The sequence below is a fragment of the Vanacampus margaritifer genome, chromosome 1 (assembly GCF_051991255.1).
Source record: "Vanacampus margaritifer isolate UIUO_Vmar chromosome 1, RoL_Vmar_1.0, whole genome shotgun sequence".
Taxonomy (NCBI): Eukaryota; Metazoa; Chordata; class Actinopteri; order Syngnathiformes; family Syngnathidae; genus Vanacampus; species Vanacampus margaritifer.
Window position 1 is genome coordinate 35,361,047 of NC_135432.1, and position 16,666 is coordinate 35,377,712.

At 42.4% G+C, this 16,666-nt stretch overlaps 1 protein-coding gene across 1 annotated transcript; it reads right to left on the reverse strand.

Moving 5' to 3' along the window:
• Positions 1-451: 451 nt before the first annotated feature.
• On the reverse strand, positions 452-1,270 carry LOC144060278 (uncharacterized). The gene is made up of 4 exons (XM_077579653.1): positions 1,010-1,270; positions 883-933; positions 726-797; positions 452-648 (listed from the first exon to the last, which is right to left on the reverse strand). The coding sequence occupies exons 1-4, from the start codon at positions 1,091-1,093 to the stop codon at positions 553-555; spliced, it is 303 nt and encodes a 100-aa protein (XP_077435779.1). The 5' UTR covers positions 1,094-1,270; the 3' UTR covers positions 452-552.
• Positions 1,271-16,666: the final 15,396 nt, after the last annotated feature.

Genomic DNA, 16,666 nt, shown 5'->3' on the forward strand with positions numbered 1-16,666 from the left:
AATAGCCGGTTTGGGAGTCACACAAAATGTATGATTTGATCCCATATTTGACCGGCTTTTGGGGGTTGTACACTTTGAACGAAAGACGTCCCTGGAAACTCATCATTCCCTCATCAATACAAATATTCCTGCCCGGTTGAAACAGTTCCTTGAACTTGTTTACAACGTGATTGAACACATGACGAATTTTAAATAGTTTGTCGTCTGAACTGTGTGCCGTCTCGTTGTCGTTGAAGTGCAGGAAACTCCAGATGAGCTGGAAGCGGTTTCGAGGCATCGCGCGACTGAAGAATGGTGTCGTCTCTATTTCGTCCTGAGTCCAATACATTTCGATACTGGGCTTGTTTATATACCCAGTAAAGAATTGGAGTGCAAAAAACGTTTTGAGCTCAGACACAGACACTGGCTTCCAAGCACGACTCCTGCAGTGTGGCAGACTTTCAGCCCGTTTTTGCATTGACTGACGTGCAAATAAGTCTGTCTGATCAGCAATGTGCTGCAGAAGTTCGTCTGTGATGAAGAGCTGCAGGAAGTCAACTGGCCGGGTTGAATTCAGCTCTGCTGCGGCACCTCTCGGTCCTGGCGCCACAGTAAAGGGGAATGCGTTTGGCTGCCAGCCTGCTTCATGCCAGCCAGATTTTTGGGGATCTGCAAATATACATTTCAATATCATATAATATTCATTTTAGATCAGTGTGATGCAATATATAAATATATATATTTACGTTTTTTCTTGGATCCACTGTTTGATGGACCTTTATTCTGCTCACTCTGAGGAGCGTCACTCTGAGCTGCAGCTGAAAGAAATATATACAATTACAATAATATCGAAAGAGCGTTTTCTTTTGTTGTTGTGGTGTATTGAAAACACTTTTTTTATACCTCTCTTTGTCGTCTTTGCAGTGGGACGTCGCTGTGAGCACGATCCACGATCTATGAATGCACATTCACGTTACACGAGGTGCTAGCAGCGTGCTGGAAAAGTATCTCATAGCAAGTTTGTGCTTACCTTCGACGTCTTCTGCGGATGAAATACTGTACGAATCACTTTCTCCGTGGTCAGACTGTACCCACTCCTCCGAAGAATATCCATCGGACTCAGGATACTCTTCGTCGTCGTCCGATTGAACGTCCTCGTGCGGAGAAGTGCTCGGTCGTGCACCACGTTTTCCGGCGCTAGCACCGCTAGCCTCCGAGGCCTTAAAACGCGGTCGAAGCTGCCGCCGCGTCAACGCTGCAACTTCGGCATCAACCTCATTGTCGCCATCATCATCACCTTCGTCGGATTGAAAGTCCTCGCGTGCAGAAGTGCTCGGTCGTGCACGACGTTTTCCGGCGCTAGCACCGCTAGCCTCTGAGGCCTGAGGACGTGAACGAAGCTGCCGCCGCGTCAACGCTACAGCTTCGGCGTCAACCTCCTTATCACCATCATCATCGCGGTCATTATAATGGTGCACTTTAGCACTGGTTGATGCTTCTCCTTTTCCAAAAAATCGATCAAGCGTGGTCTGCTTCTTACCGTCGGTCGCCATTTTTCGTCTCTCCTCAATTCTCGTCTACTCCTCGACGCTCTAGCCCCGCCTGGCCTTTTATACTACTGACGCCCACCCGATCTTGTCAAAAGAGAGTCATCGCTGCCCTCTAGGGGCCAAAAATAGTCATTAGGCACAACAGACAGACTGGAAACTTTCACCAGACATGCGGAAGGGTTTCCTCTACCCGTTTCAAAAAAAAATAAAAAATCATTGGATGACGTCTTTTGACGTCATTGGCAGTGAAGCGTAGGTTTTTACTTGACGTCTTTAAACGTCAGTGGCAGTGAAAGAGTTAAGTTAGTGTGGTTAATTTTGGCATATGAGAATGGCAGTTAATTTTCATTATATACTGCCAGATTTCACTGGACATCAATGAGAAAAGCTGGCTAACCATACTGTAAACAAGGCTTCAGATGAAGGGGACCAAATGCCTTATTTGGCAAGCACAGCCTGTAAGTGTCACACTGTCGGATAATTTAGAGCTTGGTATAAAAAACAAAATTAAATCAAAGAAAAATTGAAGTATGTATCCAATGAAGAACCATACCTGTAGCTTTTTTAAGAAACCAGCCACCCTGTAAATCTCTCATCTTGGGATATTCTTCTAGGAACAGTCTGCTTATCTGAAAGTAGTAAGCAAGTGCTGCTGACATAGTGTATTGTTATATGTATAAATTTTTATACAACTTTGTTAGCTGCAAATGAAAATTAACAGTTTTGCGATATGGTGGAAAATTCACATGACGGTATCGGGAGGGTAACCAAACAGACCGACCGACATCTTGTGATTATAATTCGTTGTCCGTTTGACAGAGGGAGTCAATGCGCACAAGGATCAGAATTAATTAATTTATTTGCAGTAATTGCGGAGCAGTTTTGCGTATCATGACTTCATTTGAGGAGCTAATTTTTCCTCTTCTTTTTTTCTTTCTTTAAGGAGCGAATTTATAATTTTGTGGAGCAATTTCTTTTTTGTTTTTGTACCCGGTTAATTCCAGGGACGCTTAGCCTGGCGGAGGGTCAAGAAAAGCCTGGCGGCTCGCCGCTCTATTAAAACGCTTTGGAAAACACTGGTTTCCATTTAGTCTTTTCACGATACCGAAATTTTGACTTTGATACTAAAACCTGCATAAAATACCTCGATGCCGGTACTGAAACGCTAGACAAAACTCTAAAACATCAGCAAAAACAGCAAAATTAAAACTGACAAAATAACTTCAAATTATTTTTATTTATTATTAATTAGAAATATTGGGATCTATACATGTTAAATTTATGTACATACGGTATATATTTATGTTTATACTGTATGTGCTTTCACATTGCATGCTGTATTCTTGAAGTGCTGTATTTGACTGCATTTGATGTCATCCATTTTAAAAATCGGCAATAGTGGCACTCCGATAACTGTAACATTGCTTGATTGTTCGTGCATGTCTCTGCTCTTCTCCATTTCGCTCCCAATTAGTCGAATGCGTCATCAAATACTACAAACTGGGAACAAAATAATTCACACTCCACTTATTTTTAAGGGAAGTGTCGAAAATGCGTCACAACCTGTGTCTGTTGCTCTGTCAGTCGTCTGAGCTTTTACTATGCATAAGTGTGATTTCCTACTGTGTGCCTGTTCATTGAACGCACCCTAAGTCCACTGCAGGAATGATTGCTGCTTTTTCTTCTGCTTCTTCACGAAAAACATTTGCTCTTGTACAAAACGTTTCTAAAACTGAAAATTGAAAACCACACGTGTTCTTCATGTGCTTATTGAAAACATGCGTAGGCAATGCCAATGCTGTTGCATAGCTTACGTGGACGTCCAGCGGGCACTACACTTAATAAGCTTAATTAGTGCTTCATGCTTCTCCACGAGGGGTGCACGTCCAGCGAGTGTTTCAGTGCGTGAAGCTATCTTCCTGCGCCCTCTCGCACACACGCGGAAAGAGGCGTGTCGCTTACTTAAGGCGTTTTCCACATACCGGTAGATATAAAACAGAGTTGGTGGGCTGTCTCGTATTTATTTTTTTTAAGTACCGGTACTAAGAAAAAAATTATACAGAGCCGTTTTTGACACCAAAACATCAAGGTACGGTACTGGCACCAGTATCCCGTGCAACACTATTTTCATTACACTTTTGCGAAATACTTGTATTTAGACATGTCTCAAAAACAATGGGAGCGTAAATTTTTTGGGCCGATATTTGCATTTTTTGAAATTACAGTGTTTCCATTAACAGTTTGCTTTTGCGCAACTTGCATTTTGCGCAAATCTGAGGGTAATGGAAACACACATATACAGAAGGAAACAAAACATTAAAAAGCAATACAAGACTCAAGTGTAGAATTGTCTTTTAGGCTTACCGCCGCGTGATCGGCATTGTCACCTATATTTATGGTCCTCCTCCCAAGACCCGCTTCCAAGAGAAAAGTTTCCTCTTTTGGTGTTTTTTTCCATGTTTGTTGATAGCAGACAGAACTGCAGTTCTATCAACTTACAGACAGAAACATTAAGAGGATTTGCCAAACTTCTTTTGCGCTTCTGACCACGAGAAGCAAACACTGGAAAACATCTATGAAGCACAAAAAGTTTTTAACTAGTGAACATTAAATTGTCAAGGATCTAATATCTGTCAGTGACTCAAAGACAAATATATATTCTAAATATATTATATTTAATGCATTTTTTTAATTCAATGGTACAAAGTTGTTGTTTTTTAAAGCTACATACCACATGAGTACTCTCATTCTAAAATCGTAATATCGTTAACCAATGTAATTTTGGATTCCATTTTTCAAAAACAAGCTATCACATTGTAATGGTCACTTACCTCTGCATCTCTTGCTGCACTGTGCCTGGTCTGGCTATGACACTGCTGGTAGGCGTCATAGCTGCTGGTTGAACAGTGTGCTGGGATGTAGGTTGAGCAACAGGTGTAGAACTTGTGGTGCTTCCAAGCTGATGACTTAAGCAGTCAAGCAGCACACGGACTGCTGATTCCACATTTTGTGTATTCTGAAAATATAGAGATATGTGAAGGCTACATACAGCAATTAGAGACAGCTGGAACATGAGATTTTTGAGTGACTAAATGGATGTGTTGTCACATGTGAAGAACAGCTGAAAAATGAAAAGATACATTAATTAAATAATTGTTTAATGGATCAAATACAAGACATTCCCAAAAAAGAGGGGGAAACAACCAACTACAGCACTACAAATCACACAAAAGGGCTCATCTCGATTGTCTTAATTGAAACATACAACTAGGAGCTCCAAGTTGTCCCTCAAATCTTTGGAAGCAACTCAAAAGATGTTCTTATGCAGCTGTTTTAAGGAGGGAGTAAATTGTTTTAAAGACACATCTTGGAACAAGGATGGAACACTGAAAAGATTTCATGGGTCAGCTTAAGTAACGGGTCCAATGATAGATCCTCTAAGGAAGCATATAGCTTCTTGATGTTGAGGTTTGAAAACCAGCTGGACTGTAAATAATCATAAACTAATATTGCATTGTTTATCATATTGGATAGTATATCATATTTCAGATTTAATATACAGTAAATATTTTGTTGCAGTATGTCGGTTCTTTTTTGTGAAGTGTTTGATACTAATATGACTTATTTATATGGGTGTTAAAAAAAAAAGATTCAGCAATATATCACGAAATTACAGCGCACAACACAATTCTTGAATCGATTTGATATGCGGCCGAATTTATTTTTAAACCTCAATTTTTTTAATGGAGATATTCAACCAAACGTCTTACTTTAGGGTTAGGGTTCATACGTTAAACATGGAAGAATGTTATATTAATGGACATTAAGCCTTAATATTTTATTTCAATGCTGTTCAAACAGCAAACAGATTTCAACAGATTGTTTGTTAAATGTGGACAGTGGCTCACAGTTATGAGCCTGAAGTTTAGTATTAGTAAATAAATAAATGTTCATACTAATCTTACAGTGTACACGTACAAGTTTACTGATGAGTATTTTCTAAATTTGAGTTAAAAACAAACAAACACGCAATAAACAACTTATAGATTTGTATCAGGATTAATTGGTATCGAATAGAATCGTGACCTATGAATCATGATACGGATCAAATCGCCACGTACTAGGCAATTCACACCCCTACTTAATTACACTGGCTCATGATTACCACATCTAAGAAAGTGATACCACCTACGCCTGAGGTATTTGTCAAATGACACAATCAAGGGATGACGTCTCATTTTCCTGAATTATTTACAAAAGGCCAGTTTTTTTTGTTTAAAGGTTGGTTGGGTTATTCGAAATGCTTGTCCTGTTTAGTGTAACAGTAGTAGTAGTACGGCATCATAACTGATCAATTAATATTAAAAATGGAAACTCCCATTAGTCCATTAGTTGTTATGTAGCTATTGTATATATATATATATATATATATATATATATATATATATATATATGCTATACATATAAACTTGCTACCGGTAACTCCCCTAAATTAAACTACATCAGGCTCACAACTTTGCGTTTAGACTACTGCATAACTATTACTTTGACAAGAACCACACCAGGCCCATCGTGTGCGTGCTGAATGTATGCAAAACAGACCTGAAAAGAACTCAGACGCTGAGTTAAAGCTACGAGACGCTCAAGGAAGCGCTGGTGAACTACTGTATATGTCGACCACCCACTTAAAAAAACCCAACCCATTAATGTCAAGACAGTAGCGATATTCCGCTCACCTGCTGCTGCAGCGAAGAGCTGTTGCTCTGATCGGCCATTTTTCTAGAAGGCAAAACAAGCTAAAGTACACTATGGAGTCAAATGTGTACATACTGAAGACATTTAACATTTTCAATTTATATTTTTACTGTTTATGAATTTACTTAGAAGTATATAGATGCCATATAAACTGTGTAGTGAAAAGAAGATCAACTGTGATAATGTTGTTGTGAAATATATTGGAACTTTTACTCCCTTCCAGTTCTCATGAAGATAAGAAAGAATGTGGAAGTTGGAGATAAAAATGTGTGTCTTAAAGGGAGGCAAGTTCTCATGCTATTACTCATTATGTCGTAAAAACAGAAGGTCCGAGATCATTACCTGCCTACATCATATATCAGGGATGGTAGGAGAGCTGGAGTAAACATGTCGGTATATCACATATCTGCTTATTATAATTACTAACCCTTTGTCCAGCCTGTGAGTGGGAGAGGAAGTTTCTTTGTGGATAAAAGAGTGGGTGTCTTCCGCCTCCCTGTCCCTTCTCCCTCGTCGCCCTTCCTCCTCCTCTTCCCCTCTCTCTGCGGCCCTGCCGCTGCCTCCTGCCCTTCCTGTCGTCTCCTTCCCCCGTCCCCTCCCCCTCCCCTGTCCGCCCTCCTCCCCCTCCCCTGGGCCGGGGGTTCCATCCGTGGCCCGGGTCTCGGCGCTCCGGGGGCCGGGGGAGTGGGCGGGATTGGTGTTGTGCCCGCCCCGCTCCGGTGGGCCTCCGGGCACTTCGGGCGGGCCCCGGTCGCCCGCCGGGGTCCCGGTGGGGTGGGTGGGGTTTTTGGTGGGCGGGTGCGCCTCCCCCCCCCCGCCCGGTTGGGGGGGGCCCAGCTGGTCGCTCCTCTTAACTCACTGCACTAGTTATATATATATATTTATACATTTTAGGGCACATAACACACTTTGGGGGGGAGTGGGGTGGGGTGGAGACACCGTCTCCGCCCTGCAGCTCCCCTCCAAATTTTAATGCACCACACAACTGGGGGGGGGGGGGGCATCGGTTGGGGCGGCCGCGGTATGGAGCAGTGCTGCGGTCGCCTGTCCGTGTGCACCCCCCCCCCCCCCCCATTAACTTATTTTAATGCACCACATACGCTCATTGACATGCCTGAGGGGCGGGTGGATCGGAGCAGGGGGGGATATCATTTCCCTCTGCTCCGGTTCACCTGCCCCCAATTTTAATGCACCACACACACACACTTATGTATATACACTGGGTGGGGTCACACTCACGGTTTAGGGGTAGAGTTCGCCAGTCGGCGAGCTGGCGAACTTAGTAACAGGGTTAGTTTTTCACTTAGATCGTTGGGGTGACGACCGGGGCCTCTCCCCGCTGGGCCTGGGGTTCGGGGATGCCGCCCGTCCTCCGGTGCCCCCATCTCCCCTTCTGCCCCTGGTGTTCCGTCCCTCCGCGTGGTGGGGTGGGTGCGGGTGCCCTCTCCGCTCCGCTGCCCGGCCCCCTCTTCGGCGCGGATGCCTGGGTGCGGTGTGTCCCCGGGGTCTGGGGTCGGGGGCTGGGGGGCTGTCGGTTGGTGGGGGTGGGGGCGGGGGCGGCTTGGTTGGTGGGGGGGTGGTGTTGGGGGTGCCGGGGTGGGGGGTGGTGGGGTGGGGGGGCGTCTGGGGATTTGGGGACCTGAGGGCGGTTGGGGCTGGGTTGGGGTGGGTGGCGGGGGTGGGGGGGCTGGGGGGGAGCGGGGGTTATCCACGTAGAGAAATTCTGTTTGTTTGGGATTACTCAAAGCTGCATTACGTCCGTACCAAATTGTATTTGAGATCTGTGTGAACAAGTTCGTGGGGTTAAAGTCGTATTTGATACGGAGGGACGCGAAAGTCTTGAAAATTACTACGAAATTGAACTATGCATAGAAAGTAATGCCCGTTGTGTACGGAAGTAACGTCAAGCAGGAGCGCTCCACCGTTCAAAACGGCATATGATTTAATTCCGCGGTGGAGAGGCTATTTTTATTTTTTTTGTTGAAATAAGCCGCCCGTATTGATATAATTATACGGAGTGGGAGCTGTGAATTAAGCCGCCCGTGTGATATAATTCTACGGAGTGAGAGCTGTGTATTTAGCCGCCCGTGTTGATTTAATTCACTCGGTAGAGAGGCTGTGTGGGTTTTTTTTGTTTCTGATTTTGTTGAATTGAGCCGCCCGTGAAGATCCTGGATCTATTTATTAAGTCGCGCAAACGATATTTAATTTCTGTTCCATTTTTTCTTTTTCTTTTTCTTTTTCTGAAGAAAAAATATATAATAATAATTTTTTTGGGGGGGATTAATGAGAATAGTTTTGATCTGTTGTATTGTAGTACCTCGTCACTGACTTTATAAATATTATAACGACTAATTACTACATATAATGGACGACATTTTTGACCGAGACTCAGGATGGTTCGATTTGCATACACTTCCGGTCCATAGTCAGAATCTCTCGCTGAGCGTGCAAGTAAAGGCTGCAACGCTCGTGATGGTTGACGCGCTCCCACCACGGCGGCGACGTAAGGTGAAAACTCTTTTAAATGAATGGATGCGCACTAATTGTGATAGTGGTTGGTTCCCATCGTTGGAATCTGAGGTATGTTTGATTGCATTAATGAAGTCTGTGGAACATGCTTGTGTAAAACAGCGCCAGACGCTGATTAACTCCGTGAAAAACACATCTATATTTTCTTCGAATGGAAGAAAAGTTAGACGACAATGTAAGGTCGTGGACCAAATGTTGGTTAACGCTAGAATGCTTACTTTGGGCAGCTCTGTGAAAGTTGCCCGTAAAGCTGTGTTGAGCGAGTCCGCTAGCCACGACTCGGCTAACGGAAACGTAGTTGATGACCGCGTGGCTAATGCTAGGCTAAAATCTCCGCCAGCTTATGCTGAAGCCAGTGCGAGTGATGGATTTGGCCCTAAGAACCCGTTTACTGAATCACCGTATAGTACGGCTATTCAGATGCTGCAGGATTTGCAAGCACCTATGTTGACAGTAAATGGTGGTAATCTCGATGTAAAATGGGATTCGAGGAATCGTGACGAGATGCTAACTGGCGACTCTGTTGTGAAGGCTGTTAGTGCGTTAGCTGCTGGCGTGAATGCTTCGGTGAAGCGGCTGGAATTGCATTTTGATAAATTGTTAGCCATGAGAGTTGACCCGGAAGACAGATTAAATAAGGCAAGAGCTTTCGGATTGGAATTGGCTCGGCATGCGGAGATTCCACAGTCTATTCGTTCTAGATGGTGTACTACTCTGGAGCGTTTTGAAAAGGCCGCTGGAGATGAATTGATTGAACGAAAACGTGCTTTGAGGGCCAAACGTGAGGAATTGTTTCGACAGCGGGAACATGAAATGATCGGAGAAGCATCTGTTGTTGCTAATAGCTAGCAAATTGAAGATATACATAGGAAATTGGCAAAGCTAACATGTGCGGTGGAGAATGTTTCTGGGTCATGTGACCTCAGCGTGTCAGACGGACTTTTAGACAGTGCTTCTAATGAAATAGTGACTCGCTCTAAGACAAGTTTGCAGGCACCCATGTTGACAAAAGTTGATCCGGCCACTGGAAATTCCGCTACGATATATAAGCCATTTCTGCCTACAGATCTGAGCGTGTTGCTACAAAGACTGCCCCATTGCAGGCAGGGGGGGGGGGGGGGGGGTCAGAATTGGCTGAGGTCTCTGCAGAGAGAGGTGATAGGTCAGATTTTGACAGCGGGGGATGTGCGTGCATTGTTAACACAGGCGTGTCATTTGTCTCAACTTGAAGTCTTAATGTCTAATTCTGGGATGCCTTCTCTACTGGATGGTGAAGCGCTAACACGTGAGAATTATTTGTCACTTTTTGAAGTATTAGGTGAATTATTTCCGATTCCAGAAATTGTCATTTCGGATTTGTTGTTCACTCAGAAAATTGATGTGGACGCTGCTACATTCATTGATCGGGCACTTGTCGAATTCTCTTTAAAGACTGGACACTTGCCGACCGATTCTGTATTGTATTCACAAATTTTTCGGTCTGCAATTCTAAAAGGAGCTCCAAAACCAATTGTGCAAGCTATGGAGGCCAATCCGGACTTGCCAGGCGCCGAACATGTAAGGTGGTTGAGTCATCTTAAACATCATTTGAGAAGGTATGCAAAAGATATCGAATCAAAAAATGAAAAACGTAAGAATACTGAATTACAATTGACAATGCTACAATTACAAACTTTGAAGAAAAAAGAGGAGGACTTTGTGAGTTCGGCTTCTGTGGACATGTCATCCCCTAATACTGTTGGATCAGATTTGATTATGTTTCAGAATGGAGCATCATATGATCGGAATTCTTACTATAATTGTGGAAGACCAGGCCACTGGGCAAACACTTGCCAGGAGGAATCAGGTGTCAGGGGCAGAGGTCGGCGTATGCAAAGAGGACGTCAAAGTGGAAGGCGGAGAGGCCGTCGCTTCTTTCACCAGAGGGGGCGTGGTGCTACACGTGGCTTGTCAGCGCCACGACAACAATATCCCTCTGTTCCCAACCAGGAGTTCCTGCCGCCAACTGGTGGACAATATCCGCAATGACTGAGCCCTGAATCTGCTCTCGCAGAACCGATGCTTAATATAAAGGTAGGGGGCACGACTATCATTTATGGTGGACACAGGAGCACGACATTCTACCATAATGACATTGCCGCCAGAATGCAAGCTCACAGAAAATGGCATTTCGCTGGTTGGATTCAAGGGAGAAAAAACTGTCCTGAATTTGACGAGCCCTATACAAACTCAATGTTATACACAAACTTTCCTGCATGAGTTCGTCTATGCACCCAACTGTCCTGTGAATCTAATGGGACGGGATCTGCTCATAAAAACTGCGCCACTAATCCAGTGTGGATCGAAAGGATTCTCACTAAAATTCCCAGATGGAAATACCTTCTACTGCGGCAGAGCCACTACCTCTGAAGTCTCCTCCCAGCTGCCTGTGATACCTCAACACGCCATGTCCTGTGTCTCGGCTGAGATCTACTGGGCAAAGATTGACACTGATTCCTCCGGCTGGAGGGATGCTGAGAATTTTTGGTCAAAATGGTCCCGTTGGGTTAGTAACCTCCGAACATATGATGTTGTATCAGATTGTATGCATTGTACTCTATATTATGACAGGACAGGAGATGGCATGTACAGTGAAGCCTTCCAGAAAGTTGTTGGCGACACATGGGAATTGTGGGTAGGTGATCTGTTCGCAGGAAGGCCCGGTGTTGCATTTTCTGTGAATCTGACTGAGGAACAAGCTCAATGGTATGTAATGACAGAACCACCTGACAAATCTGTGCCGGCATGCCATCATCATATATCACTGAGGGTGTCATCCCAGCACACGGCGAAAGATTTGGGTCCATTTGTCCTCGCATACACAAAAGCGACTGATTGGCAATGCTCAATACACTCGGATTTGCTGTATTCAAAATCACTTGATGCCTATTGGATTAAATCTGACATGTTTGCTCCAATGTCTGTTTTAGAGCATCAGCTTTTAGATCGGCATCATGGAAGAGAGATGTCCGATAGCGACTTTGCTGGTGACATGTTAAAAACCTTGCCTGATGCACTCTGGTCCACAGACTCGACAGATGTGGGCTTATGTGACGTTGCTCCGGTAACTTTTGAAGTGACACCCGACTCCGTTTGGGTGCCGCAGTACAAAATGAAGCCTGACGGAAAAGCTGGCATCTCAGAAACAATTGATGGATTGCTAAAAGCGGGAGTTCTTTGCAAAATTGATAGGTCTAACTACAATACTCCTATTCTCCCATTAGAAAAAAAAGAATACTGGTAAATTTCGCATGGTGCATGATTTAAGGGCTATAAATTCTAAAGTTTTGACACCGGCCTTGCGGAGGAGGAGGAAGGGCGACGAGGGAGAAGGGACAGGGAGGCGGAGGACGGGCGGGGAGAGGTGAAGAGGGAGAGGAAGCAAGGGGGAGGAGGGGGGAGGAGAGAGGGAACCACGGGGCACCCCGGCGGCCCACAGGCCCCGACCCGCGTCGCCGGACCCCGAGCGACGGACCGCGTCGGGGCGGCGCCGCCCCGGACACCAAGGAGAGCCCCGCAACACAGCACCCACCACGAGACCCAGGGAACGACCAAGACGCAGCCGCCACCCAGCAGCCAACAGAGGGGCAGACCCGCCCACGCCCAGCCAGGGGGGACAGCACCTGTAGAGTTAGTCCCCTGGCATGCAGTGAATCCGAATATTAGCCCTTAGTGCCCATTGGAGGTGAATCTGCTCGATCCTGTTGGCAGCAACTGGGTTCCTGACTATAAAAACACAACCATTAGTTACAAACTGCCAAATGCAGAGACATCAATGTAAGTTATCACGATGTGGTGGCTCTCGCTAACAGGCAGAATTAAATAACCAGAATTAGGTTAAAATATTCTATATACGTAGACCATATTTCTATGAATTTTGATATTTGTTTTTTATTTGAGGCCGATATTTTTTCCATTAAAATGTGATTTATGAGGAGGTTAGACCATTGGTCGATATTCAGAGTTTGTTTATTTTTCCAGTTAACAAGAATTGTTTTTTTAGCGATAGTAAGGGCTACAAGTGTAGATTGAAATTGTTTATGTGGTAGGTCAGTTGTTGTTAGGTCACCTAGCAAACACAAGTTTGGAGATAAAGGTATCCTATAGTCCAAGATAGCGGAAAATTTTTCTAAGACTTTAGTCCAGAAATACATAACCGGGGTGCATAACCATAAAGCATGAAAATAAGTGTCTGTAGTGTTTTGTAAACACTGGGGACAAATGTCGGAGTCGGAGAGGCCCATTTTCTTCATCATATATTGAGTAATGTATGTTCTATGGATTATTTTGTATTGGATAAGTTGTAAATTTGTGTGTTTTGTCATTTTAAATGCATTTTCACAAACTTGAATCCAAAAGTCAGATTCCGGAGCTATAGACAAGTCTGTCTCCCATTTTAAGATGGGTAAAGACATTTTATCCGTATATGAAAGTAACTTATATATTTTTGAAAGTTTTTTTGTTGTTGTCGGAGAAAGCTTGGTAATATCTTTAGCTAAGCCAGGCGGTTGGAGCGTACCCTGAAGTGTTGGAATTTGTTTCTTTATCATATTTTTAACTTGCAGATAATGTAAAAAATTTCCGTTTGTTATTTTGTATTTTTGGAGCAAAGATGTATATGATATAAACATATTATCTGAGAAGAGATGGTGAAGATGTGTGATTCCTTTCTGCTCCCACACACCTAAATAAAACGTTTGGTTGTTAACTCGAAAGTCAGGGTTATGCCATAGGGGAGAAAGCCCACAGGGCTCCACTTGGGCTTTTGTAATTTCTAATGCCTTCCACCAAGCAGTCAGGGTGGCGGAGATCATTGGGTTTTTAAAACAATTATGTCGCTTAATCGATGTTGTAATAAAGAGTAAATCTAGAAGTCTGAGGTTATTACAATCCTTCTGTTCTAGTTCCAGCCAACAGTTAGTATCTCTGTTGGGTTGTGCCCATAGAACGATATATTGTAGCTGGTTAGCTATATAGTAGTACATAAAATTTGGTGCCTCTAGACCACCTTTGGATTTACTTTTCTGAAGAGTAGATAGACTAATCTTTTCTTCTTTTTTTTTTCCAGTAAAATTTTGTAACGGCTGAGTCCAACAACTGGAACCATTTAGCCGTAGGTTTAAATGGAATCATTGAGAAAAAATAGTTTATTTTAGGTAAAACTTTCATTTTAACGGTGGCTATTCGTCCTATTAAAGAAATAGGAAGATTATTCCAGCGTTCCAAGTCACTATGAATGTTATCCAGAAGTGGAGAAAAATTTAAATGAATTAAATCAGTTAATTTAGGTGAGATTTATCTATCTATCTAGTGGCGCTTCTAACATATCTTTATATTCAGTAGTTAACTGAGGCATATTTAAGCTACTGAGGAATGCCTCAATATGCTCAGGGTTAGGTTTGTTAGTTTCTGAGTATAGGTTGCGATAATAGTTATAAAAAATTTGATTAATTTCTTCTGGTGATTGTGTACATTCACCAGTTGTCCCTTTAATAGCCGTTATAAGAGATTTTTCCCGATTGCGTTGAAGTTGGTTTGCAAGAAATTTACCTGATTTGTTATTATATTCAAAGTTGTTGTATCTCAATTGTTGTATTATAAACTCTGTCTTTTTAGTTAGCATATCGTCTAACTGTATTTTTGTATTTTGTAAGTCAGTCCATATTTGGTCATTTGGGTTTATTGCGTACTCATCCGTCAGTTGTTTAATTTTATCTTCCAAGTCATTTTCAAATTTTTGATCCTGTTTCTTTTTATAAGATGAATATGATATAATTTTACCTCTAATTACTGCTTTCCCAGCTTCCCAGAGAAGAGATGGCGATAGGCCTGGAGAGTCATTTATTTCCAAAAAGTCTGCCCATTCTTTCCTTATAATTTTATCAAACTCTGCATCGTTTAGCAGAGAGATGTTAAAACGCCATGTTGGTGGTGGTTTAAAGGTATAATCAACTTGTAGGGAAAGTGAGACTGGTGCGTGGTCGCTAATAATAATAGGATGTATTTTTGTAACAGTTTTATCAGCAATAGAGTTATTTGTAAGAAAATAATCAATTCTTGAAAAAGACCGGTGTACAGCGGAAAAGAAGGTAAATTCCTTCTTATTTGGGTTTTTAAGTCTCCAGCTGTCGACGAGGCCAAAATCATCCATATATTCCCCTATTACTTTAGTAGATTGTAATCGCCTTATACATGTTGTGTTATTAGAACGGTCTATTAATGGATTTAAGACTGTGTTAAAGTCTCCTCCAATAATAATAGTAGAGTTCGCTGCTAAATCAAACAGCTGAGAGAAAAATTCATTCATTGTATATATCTTATTAAATATAGTTACCTGAATAATAATGTATCGGCCCTCTGGGTCTGTTATTGTATTATTTAGAGTAAAGAGTAAATTCTTATGTATGAGTATACAGACTCCTCTTTGTCTGCTGTTATAAGGGGCAGAGTATGCTTGGCTAAAATTCTTATCAATAAGTAATTTTTCTTCAGATTTTTGTAGGTGGGTTTCTTGCAGGAGGCAAATATCTGCTTTTAATTTTAAGAGATGGTCTAAAGTTTTTATTCTTTTTGCCTGTGAGCGAGCGCCACAAACATTCCAGGAAACCAGAACTAATTTATGCATACAAACAATATAGGCTCAGTCCTGTGTAAATATCTGCATAGGCCATTTGTCAATACTGGCATGTTATAGGATAGAATCAAAGTAGTTAGGTGATTTATATAATTTGTGTAAAATATAAGGAAATGTGTAAGTAAATATAACAGTGAAAAAACGGGTAGGGATGTGAAAGTGAAGGACGTTAGTGGGGAGTTAAACAACATTATAATAAACCAGTAACTGGTAACCCAAGCGAGATTTTTTTTTTTTTGTTTAAATCTACTTTTAGATATAGTTATGTATTATTATTATATTTATAATATAGCGTAAACATAATGAGTATTCATATTTTAGGTTTTATAACCACATATACATTATATGTATATGTATATGTATACATCTAATAATCAAACAAAGTTTAGTTCCATCGATGCTAATTAGAACAGCCAGGGAGTGGAGTTGGGGTTCCGGAATAGTTGGCCATCGATGTATAGTTTATCAACGACCATCATAGTCCGTTTACCCTCCTGCCTATTTTGTTTCATTATAGGAAACAGTACCTTTCGCCGCTCATTAATCTCTCTAGGGAATTGGTCATTCATTCCAAATGAGGTCCCTTTAAGCTCCTGTCCTTTACTTTTAACAAATACTTTTTGTTTAAAATGCTCAAATTTGGCGATAATAGGACGGGGTCTGTTGCCCCTACGAGCTCCAAGCCGATGTACCCGGTGAAAGGAGATGTTATTTACCGTCTCCTGAGGAATTTTTAACGATGTCGTCATAAATTTTTTTATCTCAACCTCTGGATTGTCAGAGGTGTTCTCGGATATACCTAAGAATATTAAATTATCCTGCATGCTGCGGGATTGAACATCCAGAATAGTTTCTTTTAGCATTTTATTTTCCTTTTTAATGGTTTCTAACTCGGCTGAAACAGTCACGAGTGTAGCGTGTATCTCGGCATTGTTGCGTTGGAGATCATTTATTTGTTGGCTGAGGAATTCCATACTTACCTTAAATCCCTTCACCTCCTCGCAGATTAGGGAGAGGACCTCTAACTTTTTATTTATGGACTCCAGCATACTGATCGAGACCTCCGTAGTAGTTAGGTCGTCCGTGTCCGTCGCTGAGTCATTCTTTCTCTTTTTAGAGGGTTTCTTAGACGGTTTCTCGACGGAAGAGTCCTCCATCGCGCAGTTGTAAAAATAAC

What these genes read in the sequence shown, in the direction of transcription:
- LOC144060278 (XM_077579653.1), bottom strand. Translation starts at nt 1,093, where the DNA reads ATGGATATTCTTCGGAGGAGTGGGTACAGTCTGACCACGGAGAAAGTG. An exon ending in ATCCGCAGAAGACGTCGAAG is followed by an intron (nt 934 to 1,009) that starts GTAAGCACAAAC and finishes GTGCATTCATAG; the next exon opens with ATCGTGGATCGTGCTCACAG. An exon ending in TGCAAAGACGACAAAGAGAG is followed by an intron (nt 798 to 882) that starts GTATAAAAAAAG and finishes TATTTCTTTCAG; the next exon opens with CTGCAGCTCAGAGTGACGCT.